Here is a 27,820-nt window from a genome sequence, read left to right as displayed (position 1 = left end):
TTATTAGATTTTCAGTTAGACCCTAACAAAGATATGTTGTTGTTTCACTTCTCAGCAGCCGCCAGAATTGTGCTCGCCGGCAAGTGGAAGAGTAAGGAATTACCAAAAATTGATACCTGGCTATTAAAAATTAGAGATTTAATGGAGATGGACACTCTTGCAACTATGACTTACGAGATTAGCGAGAGACGCAAGATTGACTGGCAACCATTCAGGCAATATTTGAAAGAAAAGAAGAGTATAATTTTATAATTTTACAAGATTTGGGAAGCGGCGTAGACGATCAAGAGACTTTGTTTTCTATTGTTACTAGTATAACTCTGCTGAATCTCTGAGGAAGTCCACTTGTTGATTGTAACTTGTCGATAGAATGATGCCTCTGTAATTGTGTGTGTAGGTGCTATGTAGCACCAACCTTCTAGCACCCCCCCCCACTAACCTTCCCCCCCCCCCCCCGCCCACACTTTCCCTCCCTTTACCCTATACCCACCCCAACCCCAGGGCTGACTGTGGAATATGTAATGTTTATTGTGCAATATTCAATGCCTAGCGGACCATAACTGAATATTTGTGTAATTGTGTAACTGTGTAACAGTGTAACAGTGTAACTGTATAATTGTACGTTTTAGCTATGTGTCTTCAAAAAAAAAAATCCTGAATAAACACTATTCAAAAAAAAAAATCAAAATCATAAACAACTAATGAACAACTGCATAGCTAACTTAGACCAATGAAATGATTTGTCTTTGGGAACCAATGAGATGATTGATTTCTATGTACCAATCAAACTGTTTTAATGAAAGTCATAAATAATCAATGCAACCAACTTTAGGTTGGACAAACCCCTTTATTGCATTTCCATATGCATGTTTGTCACTATTGCTTCAGCTGCGCAATAAATAGCATTTTGCAGTTTTAAAGATTCAACTTTCGTGGTGTCCTTCCTCGCCCTCCTTGGGAAGGGGCAATCTGCTCTTGGATTTTGGATTTGTGGATTGTCTTGATCGTTTTTGCCCCTACACCAGCACTTTGAATTGGGCCCGGTAGCAAATTGGTAGCCAATGGAGCTGGAGCAACAGAGGGGTTGTATGCTCCCTGTGTGCCGCCCCTGTTAGTATCATGGCTGCCACACGCTGGACCAATTGAAGCTTCCGAGCCGTCTTCAATGGCAACCCCACGTAGAGAGCATTGCAGTAGTCTAAACGGGATGTAACAAGAGCATGGACTACCATGGCCAAGTCAGACTTCCCAAGGTACGGGCGCAGCTGGCGCACAAGCTTTAACTGTGCGAATGCTCCCCTGGTCACCGCTGAAACCTGGGGTTCCAAGCTTAGTGGAGAATCCAGGATCACACCCAAGCTGCGAACCTGCGTCTTCAGGGGGAGTGCAACCCCATCCAGCACAGGTTGTAACCCTATACCCTGTTCGGCCTTGCAACTGACCAGGAGTACCTCTGTCTTGTCTGGCTTCAGTTACAATTTGTTCGCCCTCATCCAGACCGTCACAGCGGCCAGACACCGGTTCAGGACCTGGACAGCCTCCTTAGTAGCAGGTGGAAAGGAGTGACAGAGTTGGACATCATCATAATATACACAATTAAATTATTTATTTTATTTTATTTTATTTTATTTGTTCTCAGCCCTTAGGTGACTCACAGCGGTAAACAACAAGAACAGCAAAAATTCAATGCTACAATAACACGGTATAAAAAACAGTTGACATCATAACACATTATACAATAATATACAATTAATAACAATAGCCATTCACTAGCGTCTCGTCACTGAAAAACATGATCCAGATCCGTCATCCATTGTTCCATTCCTATGTTCATTACATTCATTGCACTGACTATGTTCATTACATTCATTGCACTGCTCAAACAACCAGGTTTTCACTTCTTTGCGGCATACCATTAATGATGGAGCTAGTCTAATGTCTGTGGGAAGGGCGTTCCACAGCCAAGGGGCCACCACCGAGAAGGCCCTATCTCTCATCCCCGCCAGCCGTACCTGTGAGGCAGGCGGGATTGAGAGCAGGGCCTCCCCGGAAGATCTCAAAGTCTTGGTGGGTTCATAGGCAGAGATGCGGTCGGATAGGTAGCTTGGGCCGGAACCGTTTAGGGCTTTAAAGGCCAACGCCAGCACTTTGAACTGAGCCCGGTAGCAAATCTGTAGCCAGTGGAGTTGGCACAACAGGGGGGTTGTATGCTCCCTGCGTTCCGCTCCTGTTAGAATCATGGCTGCCGAGTGTTGGACTAGTTGAAGCTTCTGAGCCGTCTTCAAAGGCAACCCCACGTAGAGAGCGTTGCAGTAGTCTAAACGGGATGTAACCAGAGCGTGGACTACCGTGGCCAAGTCAGACTTCCCAAGGTACGGGCGCAGCTGACGCACAAGCTTTAGCTGTGCAAATGCTCCCCTGGTCACCGCCGAAACCTGGGGTTCCAGGCTCAGCGTTGAGTCCAGGATCACACCCAAGCTGCGAACCTGCGTCTTCAGGGGGAGTGCGACCCCATCCAACACAGGCTGTAACCCTATGCCCTGTTCGGCCTTACCACTGACCAGGAGTACCTCTGTCTTGTCTGGATTCAGTTTCAATGTATTTGCCTTCATCCAGACTGTGACAGTTGCCAAGTTCAGGACCAGTTCAGTAGCAGGTGGGAAGGAGAGATAGAGTTGGACTTCATCTGTGTACAGATGACATTGAACTCCAAAACTCCAGATGATCTCCCCCAGTGTAAATGTCAAACAACATGGGGGACAGCATTGATCCCTGTGGGACCCCACAAGTCAATGGTTGTAAGGTCGAGCAGGTGTCGGCCAGCTGATATCGACTCGATATCACAGCAACCTCTTCTACAAATGTTCCTCAAGGAAGGGCCAGACCAGAGTCACTGCAGAACACTACCTCCGAGTCCCATTCCCGCGAGGCACCCCAGAAGGATATTGTGGTCAATGTGTGAAGAGTGAAGAGGAGCAGCCAGGAAGACAGATTTCCACCATGTCTCCTGGGTCATCGGCTGGGAGCCCCTCCTCCCAGCAACAATGCTACATCTGCCTGCCACCTCAGGAGGAGGAGGAGGAAATCCTGCTCCCCCCCCCCCCCCAAAGCCAGCTAAGACAGTGTTTCTCAACCTGGGGGTCGGGACCCCTGGGGGGGTCGCAAGGAGATGTCAGAGGGGTCACCAAAGACCATCGGAAGACACAGTATTTTCTGTTGGTCATGAGGGTTCCATGTGGGAAGATTGGCCCAATTCTATCATTGGTGAGGTTCAGAATGCTCTTTGTTTGTAGGTGAAATCCCAGCAACTACAAATCCCAAATGTCAAGGTCTATTTCCCTTAAACTCCATCTGTGTTCATATTTGGGCATAGTGAGTATTCGTGCCAAGTTTGGTCCAGATCCATCATTGCTTGAGCCCACAATGCTCTCTGGATGTAGGTGAACTACAACTTCAAAACTCAAGGTCAATGCCCACCAAACCCTTCCAGTATTTTCTCTTGATCATGGGAGCCCACGAGGACCTTGAGATCGTCTGGGGAGGCCCTTCTCTCGATCCCGCCTGCATCACAGGCACGGCTGGCGGGGACGAGGGAGAGGGCCTTCTCGGTGGTGGCCCCCCGGCTGTGGAACACTCTCCCGGCACACATCAGACAGGCGCCCTCCCTCATGTCCTTTCGAAAAAGCCTTAAGACCTGGCTGTTCGAGAGGGCATTTAATTAAGTGCTAAGCAACAACATTACGGTAATGAGAACTGGAATGGTATAAGGAAGATGAGACTGGCTATGATTCTACTAAGAGACGAAGCGGATTTTTATGTAGTTTGTATTTGTCGTATAGTTATATGTTGTTGATACTGGCCTTTGTAACTGTCTTTTTATGTGTACTGTACACCGCCATGAGTCGCCCGTAAGGGCTGAGAATGGCGGTTAATAAGTGCATCAAATAAATAAATAAATAAATAAATAAATAATTCCCTCATTGGTGGAGGTCAGAATGCTCTTTGACTGTAGGTGAACTATAAATCCCAGGAACTACAACTCTCAAATGACAAAACCAGTTATTCCCCCCCCCCCCCAACCCCACCAGTATTCAAATTTGGGCATAGTGTTTGGGCAATGCTGCGTTTGGTGGTCCCTATGTAGACTTGTCCACAGCTGCATGGTATACGGTAGACTCCTGCAGAGGTGAGAGGATCCCTCTTGCCCTTTGCTGAACGTAGCATTTGTTGGATTTTCTTGGTGGGTTTGTAGATAGTTTGTATGTTGTGTTTCCTCATCAGCTTCCCTATGTGGTCAGTGGTTCCCTTGATGTATGGCAGGAACACTTTTCCTCTGGGTGGAAAGAGGAGGAACATTTTTCCCAGAGGAAAAGTGTTCCTGCCATACATCAAGAGAACCACTGACCGCATAGGGAAGCTGATGAGGAAACACAACATACAAACAATCTACAAACCCACCAAGAAAATCCAACAAATGCTACGTTCAGCAAAGGACAAGAGGGATCCTCTCACCTCTGCAGGAGTCTACCGTATACCATGCAGCTGTGGACAAGTCTACAGAGGGACCACCAAACGCAGCATTGCCCAAACACGCATCCAGGAACATGAAAGGCACTGCAGACTACTCCAACCAGAGAAGTCAGCCATAGCAGAGCACCTGATGAACCAGCCTGGACACAGCATGTTATTTGAGAACACAGAAATGCTGGACCACACCAACAACCACCATGTCAGACTACAAAGAGAAGCCATTGAAATCCACAAGCATGTGGACAATTTCAACAGAAAGGAAGAGACCATGAAAATGAACAAAATCTGGCTACCAGTATTAAAGGACTCTAAAATTACAACAGCAAAACAGCAGAGAGGAAACAACCAGGCACATCTTAACACCTCTCAACAAAAGATTTTCCCAGGCTCAGCCAGGCCTTTTAATGCTAATGAAGGTGGTCAGTTGAAACATTCACACCTGGCTCCAGCAGACAAGAGTCCTTTGCCCCACCCCAGTCATTCCACAGATATATAAACCCATTGTCCTAATTCCAATATACCTCACTAGCTGTGAGGATGCTTGCCATAGATGCAGGCGAAACGTCAGGAAAAAATGCCTCTAGAACATGGCCCTATAGCCCGAAAAAACCCACAAGAACTTAGTGATTCCAGCCATGAAAGCCTTCGACAATACAAATTTATTGCAACTTCTCAACAACTACATTTCAGTCTCCTTCTTATAAACCATGCTTACAGTACTGCTTTCTATGTTATATCGAGACTTTTTTGTTGGCGGAGGGACCTCCCCCGCTTCGTTTGCATATTTGTGGGCGTGGTGTCCTCCCGGACTGCAGCGTCTCTCTCCCTGCGCGTGACGTCACAAGGCCGGCTGGTGGGCGGGACTACGGAAGCCGGAAGAGGCCGCTTTTCGGCCGTTTTCTTTCTTTCCTTTCACCGCCCCTCCGAAAGGGGATCACTCTTCTCTCCATTGACTTGCATTGGAACCTGGTTTTTCCATGGGTGAGAATACATTAAAACGGGGGGGGGGGGAACTAATTCATCCATAGATGAATTATATTTTTATTTTATATCATATTAGGAATACATTACACATATTTATTATTATATTATATGATGAATATACTATTATTATTATTATTATTATTATTATTATTATTATTATTATTATTATATTAGCACTATACTATTATTATATATTTAATATTATATTATTATTGGATATTGTGAAAATATTTATTATTATATTAGAAATAAATTATTATTATTATGAGGAATAGATCTATTAGTATGTCTTGTATTAGGACTATATATTTGACATATTATTATATAATATGTTGGGATTATAATAAATATTAGGAATATATTATTTATTATATTGTGAAAATATTTATTATATTAGAAATAAATTATTATTATTATTAGGAATATATTTATTAGTATGTATTATATTAGGACTATATATTTGGCATATGATTATATAATATATTGGGATTATAATAAATATTAGGAATATATTACTATTATTATTATGCTTTGAATATATTGAGTATTTTTATTACGATGATGTATTATATTAGGAATATCTATTAGACATTGTATTGTCAACGGCTTTCATAGCCGGAATCACTGGGTTGTTGTAGGTTTCTCAGGCTGTATGGCCGTGTTCTAGCCGGGATATAATAATAATAATAATAATAATAATAATATGTCAGGAATATATACTTGACTTATTATATTATAAATAATACTATTATTGTTATATATATTATTATTATCATTATTGTACTATATTATATTTGGTCTCTAGCACTGATCAGTTGTCAGACTGTATGGGTGGAGGGCTATCCATGGGGCTTACTGTCTTACATTGGGTATATTATTATTATTATTATTATTATTATTATTATTATTATTATTATTGGTCCTTAGCAGCAATCAGTTGTCCGAGTGGATGGGTGGTGGGCCATGCAGCTGACCAGAATATATTTAATATTATTAATATTATATTAGGAATATATTATTATTAGTGGTAGTAGTAGTAGTATTGAATATATTGTGAATCTATTTATTACTATTATATTATTATATAATAGTATTATATTATAATATAATTATATAATCCATGGGACTGACTGTCTTACATTAGGTATATTATTATTATTATTATTATTATTATTATTATTATTATTGGTCCTTAGCAGCAATCAGTTGTCCGAGGGGATGGGTGGTGGGCCATGCAGCTGACCAGAATATATTTAATATTATTAATATTATATTAGGAATATATTATTATTAGTGGTAGTAGTAGTATTGAATATATTGTGAATCTATTTATTACTATTATATTATTATATTAGGTCCTTAGCAGTGGTCAGTTGTCCGAGTGGATGGGCGGTGGGCCATGCGGCTGACCCTCCGGAGGCTCCTGGTGGTCATTGTCCTGGTCGGGGCTGTGACCCTCTCCGCTCACTGGCTGTTAGGATGCCGACCCCTTGTCCGGCTAGTTGTCCGGAGGCCGGAATACGGGCGGGAGGCCCCCTTGTTGTTCATCGGTGGAGTCCCTCGCAGCGGAGCCTTGACCCTATCAGCCCTGCTGGACCTGCCTTGCCGGCCGGAGACCCACGTTATCCCCCGCGTGCTGGCCATGCGCCAGGCCTGGGCCAAGTCTGGCCGTGAAAAGCTGCGCCTGGACCAGGCTGGAGTGACTGCCGAGGTGCTGGATGCCGCCCTGGCCGCCTTCGTCCTCCAGGTACTGGCTCAGCAGGAAGACCAAGAGCAAGGCGATGATCAAGAAGTCGTCCACGTACAGCAGGATGGTGTCCGCACGCAGCAGGAGGGCGTTCACATACAGAAGCACCAGCTCCTCTGCAACCAGGACCCCTTTGCACTGAGATCGGCCGCCTACCTTGCTAGGATATTCCCCAACTCCAGGTTTGTAGTAAGAATGATAATAGTATAGTATGAAGTCATCCACATACACGAGCATCCTCTTCTATGCAAGCATAAAGCAAGACCTTGAATAGGAAAAGTAGTTTCAGCAAGCAGAAACAGTCTATAGAGCACTTAAGACGCTCAGCTAGGCTTCAACAGAAGTTAGATAGCAAACCAAAACTGAAAAAGAATCAGTTCCTAGCAGTTTTGGAGTCAGGAAAGGGTTTATACATGATTGGTGAGGGATGATTGCTTTAGTTGAAGCAACGTCGGATTCACGTCAAGTTTCCAGCACCAAGGTCTGCCTAGCTCATGTTTAGTTATGGAATATGCTTCTGTATTGTTCATTGATCCAAGTGCCCAGTTTCATGGATTTCCTTGGACTCTTTGTCCCTGTCTTCCTTTATATCAATTGGATGACTTTTTACTGTAGATTTGTTTTTACTGCTTTGGCTACATATATTCCTAAATAAACTGCTTGCTGATATTACCCACCTGATGTAGTGTTTAAAGTCAGATGACTCTGCTCTGGTGTATGACACTTGTGTTCTGGTGCCTGTGTGCCCTCTCCATCTCCCTCTGGTGCCCGAGGGGTGAGTTCTGTTCCCCGCAGCAGCCCCTCCCCACCCCCTTGCACCAGGCGCTGGCATTTCTCTTGCACATGAGCATTACAAGCAGGATCTGTGAAACTTATTTTCCCCTTCCTCCATTCCACTATGGAGTTGTGAAGTTTCAGCCAATCTAAACCTAGGACTAGTGAGAATGGGAATGTGGGCACAATGATGGGAAGGATGGCCTCCCTACGTTCTCCCACCCCTAGGAATACGCGTTCAGTTTTATATTTACAGAGTCCACCCTTCATCTGTTGTAAAGGGCTGGCTTTAGCACTGCTGGTTCATCACCAGCAGCAATGGATCTTACCAATCAAAGGTTGGCAGTTTGAAATCCGGGTTGGGGTAAGCACCCGACCTTCAGCCCAGCTTACTGTCCACCTAAGCAGTTAAAAAAAAAAAGCTGTGAGCTCTGAGTAGAGAAATTAAGCACCGCTTAAGCGGGGAGGTATTTTATGGCACCATAAAGGAAGTGCCAGAAAAAATGCTGGCAATCAAAGGAAGGAGTAAGTCTGTGATTAAGGCTCTTCCATATGACCTATGCACTTTACTTACCAGCCCGATTCTTCTTGTTGCACCAGTCCGCCCACCTGTTACGAGAAATGAATTTTATTATTGGTTGTTGGTTTAGATGCCTGTTTAAATTTATTGTTATAATGTTGTTGTTGTATTCTGTATTGTATTTTATTGTATTATGTTTCTAACTGTGTTGATCAGGCTTGCCTCCATGTAAGCTGCCCCGAGTCCCTTCGGGGGGATAGAGGTGGGGTACAAAAATAAAGTTGTTGTTATTATTATTATTATTATTAGTGATCATGACAATGCAATGTGAAGTCATCCACCTACATGAGCATCCTCTTCCATTTCCAATATTATATATATATATATAATTAGATTATAATATAGTAATATATGGGAGCCTCCAGTGGCGCAGTGGGTTAAAGCACTGAGCTGCTGAGCTTGTTGATCGAAAGGTCGCAGGTTCGATTCCGGGGAGCAGTGTGAGCTTCCGCTGTCAGCCCTAGCTTCTGCCAACCTAGCAGTTTGAAAACATGCAAATGTGAGTAGATCAATAGGTACCGCTCCAGCGGGAAGGTAACGGTGCTCCATGCAGTCATGCCGGCCACGTGACCTTGGAGGTGTCTACGGACAACGCTGGCTCTTCGGCTTAGAAATGGAGATGAGCACCACACCCCAGAGTCAGACATGACTGGACTTAATGTCAGGGGACTACCTTTACCTTTTATAGTAATATAATTATATATAATTATATAATAATGAGATTGATGTATAATATAATAATAATATATATAATATACTTTGTGGTGACAACTAGCATGAGGTTATCCACATACATGAGGAACCCTATGCAAGCATGAGATCGTCTATAATAATAATAATAATCAGCAGTAGTAGTCGTCCAGGATAGTCCTAATATAATAATAATATTATAATAATAGAGTCATTGATCTACACGAGCATCATGATGATGTTGTCCACATACGCAAGCAGAGATCGTCTACATATTATGTCCAACATATACCTTATATTCCCCCTGTATTCCAGGTTCATCCTGATGCTGCGTGATGGTCGGGCAGTGGTGCGCTCGCTGATGGCTGGGCAGGTGAGGCTGGCAGGGTTCGACCTGCGCAGCACTCGGGACTGCCTGTCTCAGTGGAGCAAAGCCGTGGAGGCGATGCTGGGCCAGTGCCTTCAGGTGGGGCCCCGCCGCTGCCTCCCCCTCCGCTACGAGCACCTCCTCCAGCATCCTCGTGCTGCCCTCCACCAGGTCGCCACTTTCCTTGGGGTCGCCACCAGCCCCACTTCCTCCCCCCTCCGGCAACAGCAGCAGGCCATCCTTGCCAAGTGAGTGGGTCAGTGGGGTGGGGTGGGTCACACATTAAAGGAATGATTATTGCTACTCTTATTTATATATTATTATTACATTACATTTATTTTATTATATACTAGCTTGGGGACCCGGCGCTGCCCGGGTTATTTCATAAAGGAATTGTGTATCAAGGTTGGTTTTTATCAGTTATTTATATGGCTCACAGTGGTCTCAGGAAGTTAGTGAAAGTACTGAGTCCCATCATCTGTGGTCTATCCTCCTCCAAACTGCTCCAGAATGGAGAGTGAGTCATGGGGGCTCTGTGTGGTAAGTTTGGTCTTGATTAGTCATTAGATGAGTGTTGCAGAAGTCTTGATATGTGAGTGGGGGTACTTGAAGCCCCATCATCCATAGTCTGTTCTCCCCCAAACCTCACCAGAATATTGAGTTGGCCGTGGGGGCTCTCTGTGCCAAGTTTGGTCTTTATTGGTATTTGGATGAGTGTCACTGTGGTTTCAGGAAGTGAGTGAAGGTACTGCAAGTCCCATCATCCAACATCTATCCTCCTTCAAACAGCACCGGGATGTAGGATGGGTCAAGGGGGCTCTGTGTGCCAAGTTTGGTCTTGATTGGTCAATGGATGATGGTTGCAGCAGTCTTGGGAAGGGAGTGGAGGTACTTGAAGTCCCATCATCCATGGTCTGTCCTCAAAAGTGCACCAGGATGTAGAGTGGGTCATGGGGGCTCTGTGTGCCAAATTTGGTCTTGATTGGTCATTGGCGAGGGTCTCAGTGGTCTCAGGGAATGAGTGAAGTTATCGCAAGTCCCATCATCCATCTCCAAATTTTTCCAAACTGCATCAGGATGTGGAGTGGGTCATGCGGGCTCTCTGTGTGAATTGTGATCCTGATCCATCATTGTTGGCAGTTGTAATGGTCTCAGGAAGGGAGTGCATGTATTGGAAGTCCCATCGTCCATGGTGCATCCTCCTCCAAACCGCAGCAGGATGTAGAGTGCGTCATGGAGACTCAGTGTGTCAAGTTTGGTCTTTGTCGGTAATTGGATGAGGGTTGCAGTGGTCTCAGGAATTGAACGAAGGTACTGCAAGTCCCATAATCCATGGTCCATCCCCAGCCAAACCACAACAGGGCGTAAAGTGGGTCATGAGAGGTTTATGTGCCAAGTTTGGTGTAGATCAGTCATTGAATGAAGGCCACAGCGGTCTCAGAAAGTGAGTGATGGTACTGCAAGTCCCATCATCCATGGTTCGTCCTCCTCCAAACTGCAGTAGGATGTAAAGTGAGTGAAGGTACTGCAAATCCCTCAGGCCCTTTCCTTTGTCTTGTCATCCATTTGAGAATGTTAGAATGTTGTTGTTTTTTGTTTTTTTGTCATGTCAGGAGCGACTTGAGAAATTGCAAGTTGTTTTTGGTGTGAGAGAATTGGCCGTCTGCAAGGACGTTGCCCAGGGGATGCCCGGATGTTTTGATGTTTTACCATCCTTGTGGGAGGCTTCTCTCATGTCCCCGCTTCTCTCATTAACCCTCTTCGCCACCAGGGGCTCCTGTTGAGGCTGGCCAATCAGAAACCATATGCAAATTTCCTTCCCTCTCAGCCACTTGAGCATGTTGGAGTTTTCAGGCTGGCCAATCAGAGACCTTATGCAAATTGTATCACAGTGGCAGCCAATCAGAACACTGGCACATACACCTGCCATCCTCCCGCCGCATACAAACTTTGACTTTTCTTATATATATATAGATATAGATTATTATATTACATTATTATTTATTATATAGATATGATCTTTTTTTATATTATTCTGGCAACAACAAGAGGCCATCCTTGCCAATTAAGTGGGAGAGTAGGGGGGATGAATTAAAGGTATATTATTATTATTATTATTATTATTATTATTATTATATTACCATATATATTATTATTATTATATTACCATATATATTCAGGTGCCCCTGGTGGCGCAGTGGGTTAAAGCACTGAGCTGCTGAGCTTGTTGATCGAAAGGTCGCAGGTTCGATTCCGGGGAGCGGCGTGAGGTTCCGCTGTCAGCCCTAGCTTCTGCCAACCTAGCAGTTTGAAAACATGCAAATGTGAGTAGATCAATAAGTACCGCTCCGGCGGGAAGGTAACGGCGCTCCATGCAGTCATGCCGGCCACATGACCTTGGAGGTGTCTACGGACAACGCTGGCTCTTCGGCTTAGAAATGGAGATGAGCACCACTCCCCAGAGTCAGACATGACTGGACTTAATGTCAGGGGACTACTACCTTACCATATATATGGGTATTATATTATATGATTATTATATCATTATATATTATTACTATAATTCTATATATTATATTATTTATATATTGTATTATATATTTGATTAATGTATATTATATATATATTATATATCATTATCAGAGGGGAACGAATGGATGGGATGTGCAATAAATTAAATGTATTATATTATATTATTATATTATATTATATTATTTGTTTTATTATATGATATTAATATCAATTTTATTTATTTATTCATTTATTTATTTACCTTATTTTTATCCCACCTTTTCTCTACTCTGAGGGGGACTCAAGACAGATTACAAATGGTACCTACACAGTGCCTCAGTGGTGCTCTGAATGCGACCATAAGATTCTTAGTCTTTGAATCTAGAAATTTTCCTTTACATCTAAAATCTAGATCCAGGGAAGTCATGCTACCTCTCTATTCTGCCTTAGTTAGACCATAACTGGAATATTATGTCCAATTCTGAGCACCACAATTGAGAGACATTGAGAAGCTGGAATGTGTCCAGAGGAGGGCGACTAAAATGTTCTGGAGAACAAGCCCTATGAGGAGCGGCTTAAGGAGCTGGGCATGTTTAGCCTGAAGAAGAGAAGGCTGAGAGGAGACATGATAGCCATGTATAAATATGTGAGAGGAAGCCACAGGGAGGAGGGAGCAAGCTTGTTTTCTGCTTCCTTGGAGACTAGGACGCGGAACAATGGCTTCAAACTACAGGAAAGAAAGGGGATTCCATCTGAACATGAGGAAGAACTTCCTGACTGTGAGAGCCGTTCAGCAGTGGAACTCTCTGCCCCGGAGTGTGGTGGAGGCTCCTTCTTTGGAAGCTTTTAAACAGAGGCTGGATGGCCATCTGTCAGGGGTGATTTGAATGCATTATTCCTGCTTCTTGGCAGGGGGTTGGACTGAATGGCCCACGAGGTGTCTTCCAACTCAGTGATTCTATGATTCTATGAAAACATACAAAATTCACCTAAAATGAATTAGATGTAGGGTGTGGGACGTTTGGTCCAATTCCATCATTAATAGAGCTCAGAATGCTCTTTATTTATTTATTTCGGTTGCTTCTACCCCGCCCTTCTCACCCTGGGGGGGACTCAGGGCAGCTTACAAAAGCGAGGCACAATTCGATGCCCGCATCACGTAACAGCAAAAGACAATAACATCATTTAACAACAGCAATTCTATCAATAACATCAATTACCATAAAGACAATAATTATTATAGGTAAAAACAACCATAAAAGCAATAAAAGCAAGAAAAACCATACAAACCTCCTTGACGGTCAGCATTTCACAATCTCATAGTTCAGTGTTTCTCAACCTGGGGGTCGGGACCCCTGAAGGGGTCACAAGGGGGTGTCAGAGAGGTCACCAAGGACCATCAGAAAACACAGTATTTTCTTTTGGTCATGAAGATTCCATGTGGGAAATTTGAGCCAATTCTGTCGTTAGTGGAGTTCGGAATGTTCTTTGATTGTAGTGAACTATAAATCCCAGCAATTGCAACTCCCAAATGTCAAGGTCCATTTTCCCCAAACTTCACCAGTGTTGACATTTGGGCATATTGAGTATCCGTGCCAAGTTTGGTCCAGATCCACCATTGCATGAGTCCACAGTGCTCTCTGGATATAGGTGAACTACAACTCCCAAACTCAAGGTCAATGCCCACCAAACTCTTCCAGTGTTTTCCATTGGTCGTGGGAGTTCTGTGTGCCAAGTTTGGTTTAATTTCGTCACTGGTAGAGTTCGGAATGCACTTTGATTGTAGGTGAACTATAAATCCCAGCAACTACAACTCCCAAATTACAAAATCAATCCTCCCCCAACCCCAGTAGCATTCACAATTGGGTGTATTGGGTATTTGTGCCCAGTTTGATCCAGTGAATGAAAATACACCCTGCATATCGATATTTACATTATGATTTATAACAGTAGCAAAATGACTGTTATGAAGTAGCAATGAAAGCAATGTTATGGTTGGGGGTCACCACAACATGAGGAACTGGATTAAGGGGTCACGGCATTAGGAAGGTTGAAAACCACTGTCATAGTTCAAATTCCCATTCCACAATTGTCAGTCCTGTCAGTCCTATCCATCTGGTTTCCATATCTAATTGTCAGGTTGCCCAAAGGCCTGGTCCCACAACCACGTCTTTACCTTCCTCCTGAAGGTGAGGAGGGATGTTGATGCCCTGATATTCACTGGGAGTGAGTTCCACAAGTGAGGGGCCACCACCGAGAAGGCCCTGCTCCTCGTCCCCACCAGCCTCACTTGTGATAGTGGTGGGGTCGAGAGCAGGGCCTCCCCGGATGATCTCAAATTCCGGGGTGGGACATAGAGGGAGATACGTTCGGGCAGATACACTGGACCAGAACCGTAAAGGGTTTTGTAGGTAGGTCAAAACTAGCACCTTGAATTGTGCTCGGAATTGAACCGGCAGCCAGTGGAGCTGACACAGCAGGGGGGTGGTGTGCTCCCTGTATGTCGCCCCAGTGAGCAGTCTGGCTGCCGCTCGCTGGACCAGTTGAAGTTTCCGAGCAGTCTTCAAGGGCAACCCCACGTAGAGTGCGTTGCAGTAGTCTAAACGGAATGTAACAAGAGCGTGGATCACTGTGGCCAGATCAGACTTCCCAAGGTACAGGCGCAACTGGTGCACAAGTTTTAATTGTGCAAAAGCTCTCCCGGGATCCAGGGGATCCAGGCTCAGCAATGAGTCCAGGATCACTCCCAAGCTGTGAACCTGAGTCTTCAGGGGGAGTGTAACCCCATCTAACACAGGCTGTAACCCTATTCCTTCTTCAGCCTTACGACTGACCAGTAGGACCTCTGTCTTGTCTGGATTCAGTTTCAATTTGTTAGCTCTCATCCAGTCCGACACAGCAGCTAGACACCAATTCAAGGTCTGGACAGCCTCCTTGATGACAGGTGAGAAGGAGTGACAGATTTGGACATCATCTGCGTAGAGATAGCATCTCAGTCCGAAAGTCCGAATGATCTCCCCCAGCGGCTTCATGTAGATGTTAAACAACATTGGGGTGAACTTTGGGGTGATCGTAGGTGAACTATAAATCCCAGCAACTACAACTCTCAGATGACAAAATCAATTGTCTTTGAGTGATGGCCACTCCTTGGGTTAGTAGGTGTCTTGTGTCCAAATTTGGTGTCAATGCGTCCAGTGGTTTTTGAGTTACGTTAATCCCACAAACAAACATTACATTTTTATTTATATAGATTACAATCTGCTGTGGGTTCCCGTTCCTTTGAGAGAAGAGATTGGCCTCTTGTACCTTTCGCTTATCATGGGATCCTGTCCCTTTAAGAGCAATCCAATGGACTGTCTCTTAAAGGCACAGAACTCCCTTTACAGATAGATAGATAGATAGATAGATAGATAGATAGATAGATAGAATCGCCCATTGTTCCCATTGGTCATTCCTCACACCCTCAAGAGGGGAACACATTGTTGGTCTCGATGTCTCGTCAACCTACAACTTCTGGTTTCTTGTTTAGGGCGGAGCCTTTGACAGACAATTGGGCGGATGTCCTCCCTGGAGATGTAGTGCGCGACCTGGAGCTCATTGCCCCCATGCTGCGGCGCCTGGGATATGACAAGGTGAGTTGTAATAAAAATAATAATATTTTATTTGTATACCTCCCTATCTCCCCAAGGGGACTCAGGACAGTTCCCAACATATAAGGCAAAATATTCAATTGCCAGAAGGGAATAATAGAATCATAGAGTTGGAAGAGACATCATGGGCTATCCAGTCCAACCCCCTGCCAAGAAGCAGGAATATTGCATTCAAAGCACCCCTGACAGATGGCCATCCAGCCTCTGTTTAAAAGCTTCCAAAGAAGGAGCCTCCACAGCTCTCACAGTCAGGAAGTGCTTCCTAATTTGTTTGAATTCTTCTTTGGTGATTTCTCCCTTTTTCCACTTCTTGTGGAACCATACAGACACCTTAAAATAAACATAAAAATTATTTATTTACAGTATTTCTATTCCACCCTTTCTTGTTGTTTGAACCCATTGTTCCGCGTCCTAGTCTCCAAGGAAGCAGAAATCAAGCTTTCTCCCTCCTCCCTGTGGCTTCCTCTCACATATTTATACATAGCTATCATATCTCCTCTCAGCCTTCTCTTCTTCAGGCTAAACATGCCCAGCTCTTTAAGGCACTCCTCATAGGGCTTGTTCTCCAGACCCTTGATCATTTTAGTCGCCCTCCTCTGGACACATTCCAACTTGTCAATATCTCTCTTCAGTTGTGGTCTCCTTGTTTAAAACATTGTCCAATCACATCGTCCAAACATTCCATTTTCCTACGTCTGTTACAGTGTATTTGCAAATGCCTGCTCAAAAAGCCAAGTCTTGACTCTCTTCCGAAACGGCGTTGCATAGCCAAGGGGCCACCACTGAGAAGGCCCTGTCTCTCGTCCCCACCAGAGCAGGGCCTACCCAGACGATCTTAAAGTCCTGGAAGGTTCATAAGGAGAGATGCGTTTGAGCACTTAAGTTGGACCAGAACCATTTAGGGCCTTACAGGCTAAAGCCAGCACTTTGAATTGTGCTTTGATATTGTGCCTTCTTCTACGGCATAGGGTGGGCTGGTGTGAGAGAATTGGGGGTCTCTTCCAGCTCTAGGATTGTATATTAGGAGTAGGCTAGATGGGGTCTCATGGAGACACCTTTTCTCTCCTGTCCACCACCTCATCCTGACCAAGGTCAACCCTTTTGGGATCCAAACGTTTCCCGTTTTTCCTTCACTTTCTGCCTCCAAAAGAAAAGAGGAAGGGGAGGAATCTTCCGCCCGGCCCGCCCACCCCACTTCAATCCAGCAAGCGGCCCCCAAGTTAGAAAGTTTGCCCATGCTTAGGGACTAATCATTCTTGAAAGGACACACTCAAGCTCTCTGAGGAGGTCATCCACCAAGGCGACCAAAGCCGTCTTCAGTTTGTGACGAGGCCTAAAACCAGACTGTGACTGGGAGTTATAGTTTCCTAAGAGCGGATAAGAATCCAACGAGGTTGGGTTCAGGGAGTTATAGTTTCTCTAAGGACAATGACAGAAATGCCCTGGCGATCAATGGGGTGACAGATGTCGCAGCCAGATCGCCCTCACAAAATACAAATTTGTGACAGAAATGCCCTTGAGTACCATTTTGGGAGTCTTGAGAGTTATAGTTTCTCAAGGGCAGATAGGAATCCAACAATGTTGGTCCAAGAAGTTATAGTTTCCCAAGGGTGGATAAGAGTCCAACGATGCAACGAGAATGTGAAGTATGGAGCCATGGGAGCTGTAGTTTACTAGGGGTGGAGACATTGACCATAAGGATACTTAATGTTATAAAGTCTTGGGAGTTATTGTTTCTTAAGAATATTTATTTATTTAAAAGTTTTTTATACCGAGCTTCTCACCTCATAAGAGGGACTCAGCCCGGTTTCCAACCATAAAAACACATGCAATCGGTAAAAAATCAAAATACACATTACAATAAAACATTAAAAAAGCACATTTAAAACTACAGTGGTCAGTGGTCATACTAAAATCGAATATACACCGTCTTCCATCCAGATCATTGTCTCATTCTTCGAAAGCCTGTCTCCATAACCACGACTTCACCTGTTTCCTGAATGTCAGGATTGTTGGGGCGGTTCTAACCTCTGGCGGGAGAGAGTTCCAGAGTCGCGGGGCCACCACCGAGAAGGCCCTGTCCCTCGTCCCCACCAGACGTGCTTGTGAGGTCGGTGGGACCGAGAGCAGGGCCTCTCCAGATGATCTTAATAATCTTGATGGTTCGTAGGGGAGAATACGTTCAAAGAGGCAAACAGGGCCGGAGTCGTTTAGGGCTTTATAGGTTAACACCAGCACTTTGAATTGTGCTCGGAAGCTAATCGGCAGCCAGTGGAGCTGGTGTAACAGCGGAGTGGTGTGCTCCCTGTACCCAGCACCCGTTAGTAGTCTGCCTGCCGAGCGTTGGACTTGCTGCAGCTTCCGGGCAGTCTTCAGAGGCAACCCTACGTAGAGAGCGTTGCAGTAGTCTAAACGGGATGTAACCAAAGCGTGGACTACCGTGGCCAAGGCAGCCTTCCCAAGGTACGGGTGCAGCTGGCGCACAAGTTTTAATTGTGCGAAGCCTCCCCTGACCACTGCCGAGACCTGGGGTTCCAGGCTCAGCGATGAGTCTAGGAGAACTCATTGCTGAAGACACAGGTTCGCAGCTTGGGAGTGATCCTGGACTCATCGCTGACTCATCGCTGAGCCTGGAACCCCAGGTCTCAGCGGTGGCCGGGAGAGCTTTTGCGCAATTAAAACTTGTGCACCAGTTGCGCCCGTACCTTGGGAAGTCTGATCTGGCCACGGTGGTCCACGCTCTTGTTACATCCCGAATAGACTACTGCAACGCTCTCTACGTGGGGTTGCCCTTGAAGACTGTTCGGAAACTTCAACTTGTCCAGCGAGCGGCGGCTAGACTGCTCACCGGAGCGACATACAGGGAGCATACCACCCCCCTGCTGTGCCAGCTCCACTGGCTGCCCGTTCAGTTCCGAGCACAATTCAAGGTGCTGGTTTTGACCTACAAAACCCTATACGGTTCCGGTCCAGTGTATCTGTACGGACGTATCTCCCTCTACGTCCCTCCCCGGAGTCTGAGATCATCTGGGGAGGCCCTGCTCTCAACCCCACCACTGTCACAAGTGAGGCTGATGGGGACGAGGAGCAGGGCTTTCTCAGTGGTGGCCCCTCGCCTGTGGAACTCACTCCCGGGGGAAATCAGGGCATCATCATCCCTCCTCGCCTTTAGGAGGAGGGTGAAGACGTGGTTATGGGACCAGGCCTTTGGGCATCCTGGCAATTAAATTAGACAATCAGCGAGTAAGACCAACAGGATTGATGAAGTGGAACATAAAACTTGATCTATGAGTTAGCGAACGCTGACCATGTAAGAGGAGAAATTGGGTTTGTATAGGTTTTATTGATTTTATTTATTTTATGGTTATAATGCATGAACTGTTATTAATTGCGAATTGATGTAATTTTGTGTATGATTGTTTTATGATGCAGGCATCGAATTGTGCCTTTGACTTTGTAAGCCGCCCTGAGTCCCCTTCGGGGTAAGAAGGGCGCGGTAGAAGAACCCCAAATAAACTCCCAGAATAGAAGCATTGTTTTCCCTGAAGAAGGTGCCATTGCCATGCAGATTACTTGCATTGGGTCCTTTACAGTAGAAATGTAATAATAATAATAATAATAATAATAATAATAATAATAATAATAATCTTTATTTATATACCACTCCATCTCCCCGAGGGGACTCAGAGGACTCCCAGGTAACATCACAAAACATACAAAGTAAATAACAATGATAATAGGATAATAATAACAATAATAAATCATAATGGATTTTCCTTTTTTTCCTTATCTTCCTTTCTTTTTTTTTCAGGAGCCTCAAAAAAATACGACCGCTTTTTTCCAATAATTTCCAGGTAAAATTTCCATATATAAATTTAATTTATTTACATTTTATTTATTTGTTTACATCTTGGGCTTTGAATGTACCTCCAGTGGCAGCTCCATTTTACTTTTTAAATTTTTAAATTTTAAATTTTTATTTTTTAAATGTTTACATTTTATTTTTTTGTAGGTTTTGTTTGGCTTTTGTTTAATGTTTTTAAATATTTTTTATTTTCTTTTGTGTTCATTTTTATTCTGCTTTTTATTTTGATGTTTTTATCATTTTTGGTTATATCGTTTGGTTCATTTTTATTGGTTTTATGTTACTTTTTATTTCCTTATTTTGTGTTTTTTGTTCATTACTATTTAAATTTTACTTTTTTGTTTGATATTTTCATTATTTTATTTTTACATTTTAATATCCTAATTTTTGTTTAATATTTTTATTTTCACTTTTTGCTTATATTTTATTATTTATATTTTACTTTTTAAATATTTTCATTATTTTTATTTTACGTTTTACTTTTTAATTTTCATTTAATATTTTCATTATTTTATATTTACATTTTGTTTTTCTATTTTTTGTTAATATTTTTATTATTTTATTTTTAAGTTCAGTACTTTTATTGTTTTAATATTACATTTTTTTCTATTTTTTGTTCATTTATTATTATTTTTAACTTAAATTTCAGTTTATTACTTTTATTATTTTTATTTATGGTTTTATTTTTATTCTTTAAATTTTACCATTTATAATTTTATGATTTTTATTTCCTATTTTGTCCATTTATATTATTTTTATTTTAGTTTAATATTTAAATTATTTTTATTTTAGTTTTGGTTTAATTATTTTTATTTTACATTTTAATTTTATTCTTTTGTTATTTTTATTTTACTTTTTATTTTTTGTTAATTATTATTATTACATTTAACTTTCTTATTTTATTTCACTTTAAATTTTACTTTCCTATTTTTGTTCATATTATTTTAAGTTTACCTTTTAATTTTTACATTTTTTGAACCTTTGAATTAAACTCAATGCAAATTAAATTTATTTGAATTCAGTTACTTTGAAAATAGTGCAAAAAGTAATCAGTTACTAACTACTTTTATTCTTTCTTTCCTTTTAGAGGGAAAAAGAGAAAGCGAAGCAAGAAAAAAGTTTGCAAAGAATCCTATATTTTTTGCAAATCTATTTAATCCAAGCATATTGCTTGTTCTCTGTGGTGTTTATTTTGCCAAATATTATTTGTTGTATATTATTTGGTTTGTTATTTTTATTATTTTTTTATTCTTATTTGGGTTTTTTAAAAATTATTTTTAATTATTTATTATTATTTTTGTTGTCAAAAATGATCCTCCAAAAATAAGGAATTTTTTTCCTCTTCAAAATTTAAAAATAAAATAAAATAAATAATTTTATTAAATTCATAGTAAGGTAAATTAATAAGAGTTTAATAAAAATGAACATTTTTAATGAAAATTAAAATTAAATTAAAGAAAAAATAATAAACATAAAGATTATGAACGTGTTTTAATGGAAATAAAAAAAATAATTAAATTAAAATAAAAAGAGGAAAAAATAGGAAATCAAAGTGTCTTATTTATTTAAATCATTATTATTTTCTTAAAGGGCAGAATATTAGGATAAAATAAAAAATCATTCTATTGAAAAGTGTCTTTCAATTTTTTTATTTTTATTATTTTTATTGTCTGATTAAAAGTGTTTTTTATTATTATTTTACATTTTGTTTGATTTTTAAAAATTGTTTTCATTTTCTTATTAGATTTTATAATATTTTTCTTTCAAATTTTTAATTTTTAATTTTATATTTTTGTCTTTTTTGTTTTTATCTTATTTTTTAATTTTACTTTTTAGTTTAAATTTTTATTATTTTGGTTTCATATTTGCAAATAAAAATTATATATAGATTTGTCTCCAATCATTTTGTTGAGTATTCATTAATAGGGTTTTTGTAAGTATTTATTTATTTATTTATTTATTAATAGTTACTTTATAATATTACTATTTTAATATTAATATTACAGTAATGTTATAATATAGGGATTCACTTGTGCATTTATTGTTATTATTTTCTTATATTACTATTTTGCATTTGAATTATTGTATATTAATATTATTAATATTATTATGTATTTAATAAGAAGCGGGAAGAGCCTCTTTCAGGAGGGATTTAGTTGTGTATTTATTATTATTATTATTATTATTATTATTATTATTATTATTATTAGGTAAAGGTAAAGGTAGTCCCCTGACATTAAGTCCAGTCATGTCTGACTCTGGGGTGTGGTGCTCATCTCCATTTCTAAGCCAAAGAGCCAGCGTTGTCCGTAGACACCTCCAAGGTCATGTGGCCGGCATGACTGCATGGAGCGCCATTATTATTATTATTATTATTATTATTATTATTATTATGTATTTAATAAATGGCTGGAAGATACTCTTTTGGGAGTGATTTAATTGTGTATTATTATTATATATTATTATATATTATATTACTTTAATGTTATTACTATATTATTATATTTGGAGCCCCCAGTGGCACAGTGGCACAAGACTGAAGACCGACAGGTCGCAGGTTCGAAACCGGGGAGAGGCGGATGAGCTCCCTCTACCTGCTCCAGCTCCTAATGCGGGGATATGAGAGAAACCTCCCGCAAGGATGATAAAACATCAAATAATCCGGGCGTCCCCTGGGCAATGTCCTTGCAGACGGCCAATTCTCTCACACCAAAAGTGACTTGCAGATTCTCAAGTCTCTCCTGACATGACCAAATTTTTTTATTATATTTTTATTATATTATTACTATTACCAGTTAGTTGTGTATAATTATATTACATTATATTATAATAATATTTTACTATATTATTATTTTCACTTTTACTATATTAATATTTTGTTTTCTTCTTCGTGTTCTCTGTGAATACACATTTGTGGATTGTACTCTAACAGAAGCTTCCCAAGTTGTATTCTTCCAGTTTTTGGTGGTAACTCCATACGCTCCTCCCAGGGCATAAAGGGAGGCTCCCCAGTTCCTTTTCTTCTGCCACTGCAACAGCTCTTCGGAATTCTGTTCGCAATGTCTACGATGAGATTCCAGAAATGTATCTAAAGCACGTCAACGATATCAGACTCCAGACTCCTTGGGCTGATGCGGAGTTTTCTTAGGAAACTAGATTAGACCTGAGAACGGAGGGAGTAAAACACAAACTAGGTTTTCTCACAGAATCCGTGAGAAGATTTTGAAGTCCAGGTGCGTTCGGCATGATGTCATGGACATCTGGATGGGCTTAAATTAAGTATTTTGGCTTCAAGCCTCTCAAAGGAGACAACATTACTAAAGGATAATCTTCCTGTTTCGGCTCTCAAGTTCATTATTCAAGTTTCCTGTTCTGGTTCATGTCTTGGTTCCTGAAAGGGGTTGCCTTGGAATATTTATTTACCGTATTTATTTACATGTATTTATTTATTTACTTTATTTATTTACTTTATTTGTATACCCCTGTTCTCGGCCCTTAGGCGACTCACAGCGGTACACAACAAGAACAGCAGAAATTCAATGCTACCATAACACAGTATAAAAAACAGTTAACATCATAACATATTATAGAAAAGTATACAATTAACAACAATATACAATTAACACCAATAGCCATTCGCTAGCGTCTCATCACTAAAAACATGATCCAGATCTGTCATCCATTGTTCCATTCCTATGTTCATTACATTCATTGCACTAACTATTTGAACACCTGCTCAAACAACCAGGTTTTCACTTTTTTGCAGAATACCATTAATGATGGAGCTAGTCTAATGTCTGTGGGAAGGGCGTTCCACAGCCAAGGGGCCACCACCGAGAAGGCCCTATCTCTCGTCCCCGCCAGCCGTGCCTGTGAGGCAGGCGGGATCAAGAGCAGGGCCTCCCCAGAAGATCTCAAAGTCCTGGTGGGTTCATAGGCAGAGATGCAGTCGGATAGGTAGCTTGGGCCGGAACCGTTTAGGGCTTTAAAGGCCAACGCCAGCACTTTGAATTGAGCCCGGTAGCAAATCTGTAGCCAGTGGAGTTGGCGCAGCAGGGGGGTTGTATGCTCCTTGCGTTCCGCTCCTGTTAGAATCATGGCTGCCGAGCGTTGGACTAGTTGAAGCTTCCGAGCCGTCTTCAAAGGCAATCCCACGAAGAGAGCGTTGCAGTAGTCTAGACGGGATGTAACCAGAGCGTGGACTACCGTGGCCAAGTCAGACTTCCCAAGGTACGGGCGCAGCTGGCGCACAAGCTTTAGCTGTGCAAATGCTCCCCTGGTCACCGCCGAAACCTGGGGTTCCAGGCTCAGCGATGAGTCCAAGATTACACCCAAGCTGCGAACCTGCGTCTTCAGGGGGAGTGCGACCCCATCCAACACAGGCTGTAACCCTATGCCCTGTTCGGCCTTACGACTGACCAGGAGTACCTCTGTCTTGTCTGGATTCAATTTCAATTTGTTCGCCCTCATCCAGACCGTCACAGCGGCCAAGCACCGGTTCAGGACCTGGACAGCCTCCTTAGTAGCAGGTGGGAAGGAGTGACAGAGTTGGACATCATCCAACATCCCGTCCTTCTCACCCCAAAGGGGTTGGCTCACAAAACAGGCACAATTCGATGCCATATGTATACACAAGATAATACAATATATACATTTAAGTCAATAATTAAAACATATCAATCTTAAAACAGTTAATTACAATCACACAATCCAAAGGCATATTCCAGAAGCCATTCTGGTCATCAATTGTATAGTTCCATAAACACTTATTTCACTGAGAATTATTGTCCAAAGGCTTGGTCCCATAGCCATGTTTTCTAATTCATCCTGAAGGCCAAGAGGGAGAGGGCTGACCTGATTTCACTGGGGAAGGAGTTCCATAGATGAGGGCCCACCACTTAGAAGGCCCTGCCTCTCGCCCCCACCAACTGCACCTGCAAAGAGGTGGGACCGAGAGTAGGGCCTCCCCAGAAGATCTTAATCCCTGAGGTAGTTCATAAAGGGAGATACAGTCGGACAGGTAAGCTGGGCCTGAACCATTTAGGGCTTAAACAACATAGGAGACAGTATGGAACCATATGAAACCCCACAAGACAATGGCTGTGGGACCAAGCAGCTGTCTCCCAATAACACCTTCTGAGAACAACCTTCTAGGAAGTATTGAAGCCACTGGAAAACAATACCCCCAAGGCCCATTCCTGCAAGGCAATCCAGAAGGATACTGTGATCTACAGTACCAAAAGCTGCTGAGAGGTCCAGCAGAACCAACAGGGACACACTCCCCCGTCCAGTAACCGGAGTAGATCATCCACTAAGGCGACCAAGTTTATCTCGGTACCATGTCCTGGCCTGAAGCCAGACTGTGCCGGATCTAGATAATCTGTGTCTTCCAAGAATACCTGGAATTGTGAGGCCACCACACGCTCCAAAACATTGCCCAAGAAGGGGAGACTGGAAACTGGCCAAAAGTTGACGAATTAAGCTTGTTAGGTTGTGTATTTATTATTATATTATTTTCAACGTAATTTTGTATTTTATATTTTTTGTGATATTATATTAATTTATAATGATTATATTATTATATAATCAATATTTTATTATATTATTATTTTAAATTTGATTGTGTATTTTATATTATATCAATATTTTAATATCTTAATATTTAATTATATTATTATTTACAATTTATTAGTATATCAATATTTATTATTATTTAATTTAATTGTGTGTTTTGTATTGGAATATAAAATTATATTGGATGGAATTTGCCCTTGCTCCAACGAGGCATTTATTATCCATGAAAGACACTCGGCTAACCCTCCTCTGGCAAATTTTATAAGCCATGAAGGGCAAGAATCTAGTGCGCTTGTGGTTACTCTGACCGCTCCCAGGATCTTGTCCACATCATCAGGCTGCACAAGCTGAAATGAATCGACAGATGCCTTGGTTACCTCACCTGGCACTGTATGAAAGTTGGCATCCAAGTCGGAGCGTATCCGAGCGACTTTGTCTGCAAACTTGCTGCATCGAGTAGTTGGGTAATCAAGGGGTACCTCCTCCCCACGGGGATGAAGTAGCTCCCTGACAACCTGAAACAACTCAGCTGGCCTGAGACGCAACGGTTGCAGACACAATGCGGGCAGTCGAGAAAACTTTCCTGGCCCTGGTTACCTTCGTGTTATAGAGATCAACTAAGGTTACGACAGGATTGCCAGCTGACATGACAGACAGATTCCCTAAGAGACATTGGGATCCATAAGTCTCCTTGGGCAGACCATCTTAATAGGTCCTCCACCCCTGCGGAGGTTGGAGGCCGCGGATAGTCTAATACTGATCAGATAGTGGTTGGTCCATGACAATAGGAGAATGTTTTGCTCTTCCACACCGACATCCCCTCCGTTCATTATAAACACTAGGTCTAAAGTATGCCCTGCCTGATGTATGGGTCCCAATATCACTTGGAGCAGTCCCATGGTCATCATGGCAACCATGACGTCCTGAGCTGCACCAGATAAGGTGTCCTCTGCATTAATACTGAAGTCCTTCAACACTACCAGTCATTGAAAGACCAACACCACGATAGAGACTATACCTGCAAGCTCAGGCAGAGAGACTGCTGTGTTGTGGGGTGATCGGTACACAAGCAGAATCCCCAACCTGTCCCGGTTACCCACCTTCAGGTGGATGCATTCAAACCAAGTAGATTGCAGAACAGGGCATCTGAACAGAGGGATATGGATTCCTGATAGGCCACCACAACCCCACCTCCCCACCTTCCAGGTCTGGCCTGCTGATGTACCTTATAGCCTGGTGGACATAGCTGGGTGAGGTTGACCCCGCCCCCAGCCCCTTCCAACCAGGTTTCATTAATGCAAGCTAGATTGGCCTTTTCTTCCAGGATCAAGTCCTGGATAACTTCTGTTTATTTATTTATTTCTCGCATTTCTATTTCGTCCTTCTCAACCCCCTGGAGGGGGACTTAGGATGGCTTACAATGGGTCCCATTACGAAGCCATTGCATAACAAATTACAGTAATTAAAACCACAATTAAACATAAAAGCATAATTAACAATACATAAGCCATCATTAAAACAGTAAACAGTTTTACCATTGACCAAGCTAACATTTTGCAGCAGGAGCTTAAGTCCAGGGTCTTGAGGGTTCTGTGTGCCTAGTCTGGTCCTGGTCCGTCATTCATGGGAGTCGCAGTAGCAGGGGGAAGTAGGAGCCAATCAGAAAGCTGCCACAAACACACATACATACATACACACATACAAACATTCACTTTTATTATATACTAGATTGGGAACCCGGTGGTGCCTAGGTTATTTGAGAAAGGTATTGTTTGTCTGTGCTCCAAGTTTAGTCTAGATCCAAGCTGTGGGTGAACTACAACTCCGATATGCAAGTTCAATCATCCATAGCCCACCCTCCTCCAAACTGCACCAGGATGTAGAGTGGGTCATGATGGATCTGTGTGCCAAGTTTGGTCTTGATCAGTCATTGGTGTGGGTTGCAGTGGCCTCTGACAATGAGTGAAGGTACTGCAAGTCCCATTGTTCATGGTCCAACATCCCACAATCTGCACCAGGACGTAGAGTGGGTCATGGGGGCTCTGTGTGCCTAGTTTGGTCCTGATCTGTCATTGTTTTGGGTTGCAGTGGTCTCAGGAAATGAGTGAAGGTATTGCAAGTTCCATCGTCCATGATCCATCCTCCTCAAAACTGCACATGGATGTAGAGTGGATCATGGGGGGGGGGGTCTGTGTGCCAAGTATGTGTGCCAGTCACGGTGTGGGTCACAGTGGTCTCTGGAAGTGAGTGAAAGTACTGCAAGTCCCATCATCCATGGCCTGTCATCCCCCAAAATGCACCAGGACATAAAGTGGGTCACAGGGGCTTTGTGTGCCAAGTTTGGTCCTGATCCTTCATTATTGGAGGTCGCAATGGTGTCAGGAAATGCATCTCACATCATTCATAGACCATCCACTCCTAAACTGCACCAGGACATAAAGTGGGTCATGGGGCAGCTGTTTGGTCCTGGTCTGTGTTTTGTGGGGGCCACAGTGTTCTCTGGGAAGTGAATTGGATGAAGGTACTGTATATCCCATCGTCCATGGTC

General features: G+C 42.4%; 2 protein-coding genes across 2 annotated transcripts in view; both read left to right on the top strand.

Moving 5' to 3' along the window:
• The window catches only part of MYO18B (myosin XVIIIB), a 465,598-nt gene that overhangs the window by 248,124 nt on the left and 189,654 nt on the right, over window positions 1-27,820 (top strand). The window lies entirely within an intron of this gene.
• TPST2 (tyrosylprotein sulfotransferase 2) lies at window positions 5,374-21,114 on the top strand. The gene is made up of 6 exons (XM_060784788.2): window positions 5,374-5,511; window positions 6,870-7,443; window positions 9,621-9,920; window positions 15,713-15,815; window positions 19,645-19,687; window positions 20,786-21,114. The coding sequence occupies exons 2-5, from the start codon at window positions 6,914-6,916 to the stop codon at window positions 19,678-19,680; spliced, it is 969 nt and encodes a 322-aa protein (XP_060640771.1). The 5' UTR covers window positions 5,374-5,511; window positions 6,870-6,913; the 3' UTR covers window positions 19,681-19,687; window positions 20,786-21,114.

Source organism: Anolis sagrei, chromosome X (assembly GCF_037176765.1).
Source record: "Anolis sagrei isolate rAnoSag1 chromosome X, rAnoSag1.mat, whole genome shotgun sequence".
Taxonomy (NCBI): domain Eukaryota; kingdom Metazoa; phylum Chordata; class Lepidosauria; order Squamata; family Dactyloidae; genus Anolis; species Anolis sagrei.
Note: the sequence above shows the minus strand (reverse complement) of the source record. Positions and strands in the feature narration are given on the sequence as shown.

Excerpts from the sequence above, each read along its gene's own strand:
- TPST2 (XM_060784788.2), top strand. The coding sequence starts at position 6,914 with ATGCGGCTGACCCTCCGGAGGCTCCTGGTGGTCATTGTCCTGGTCGGG. Across the intron at positions 7,444-9,620 it reads AGGATATTCCCCAACTCCAG|GTTCATCCTGATGCTGCGTG; the intron begins GTTTGTAGTAAG and ends CCTGTATTCCAG. Across the intron at positions 9,921-15,712 it reads CAGCAGGCCATCCTTGCCAA|GGCGGAGCCTTTGACAGACA; the intron begins GTGAGTGGGTCA and ends TTTCTTGTTTAG.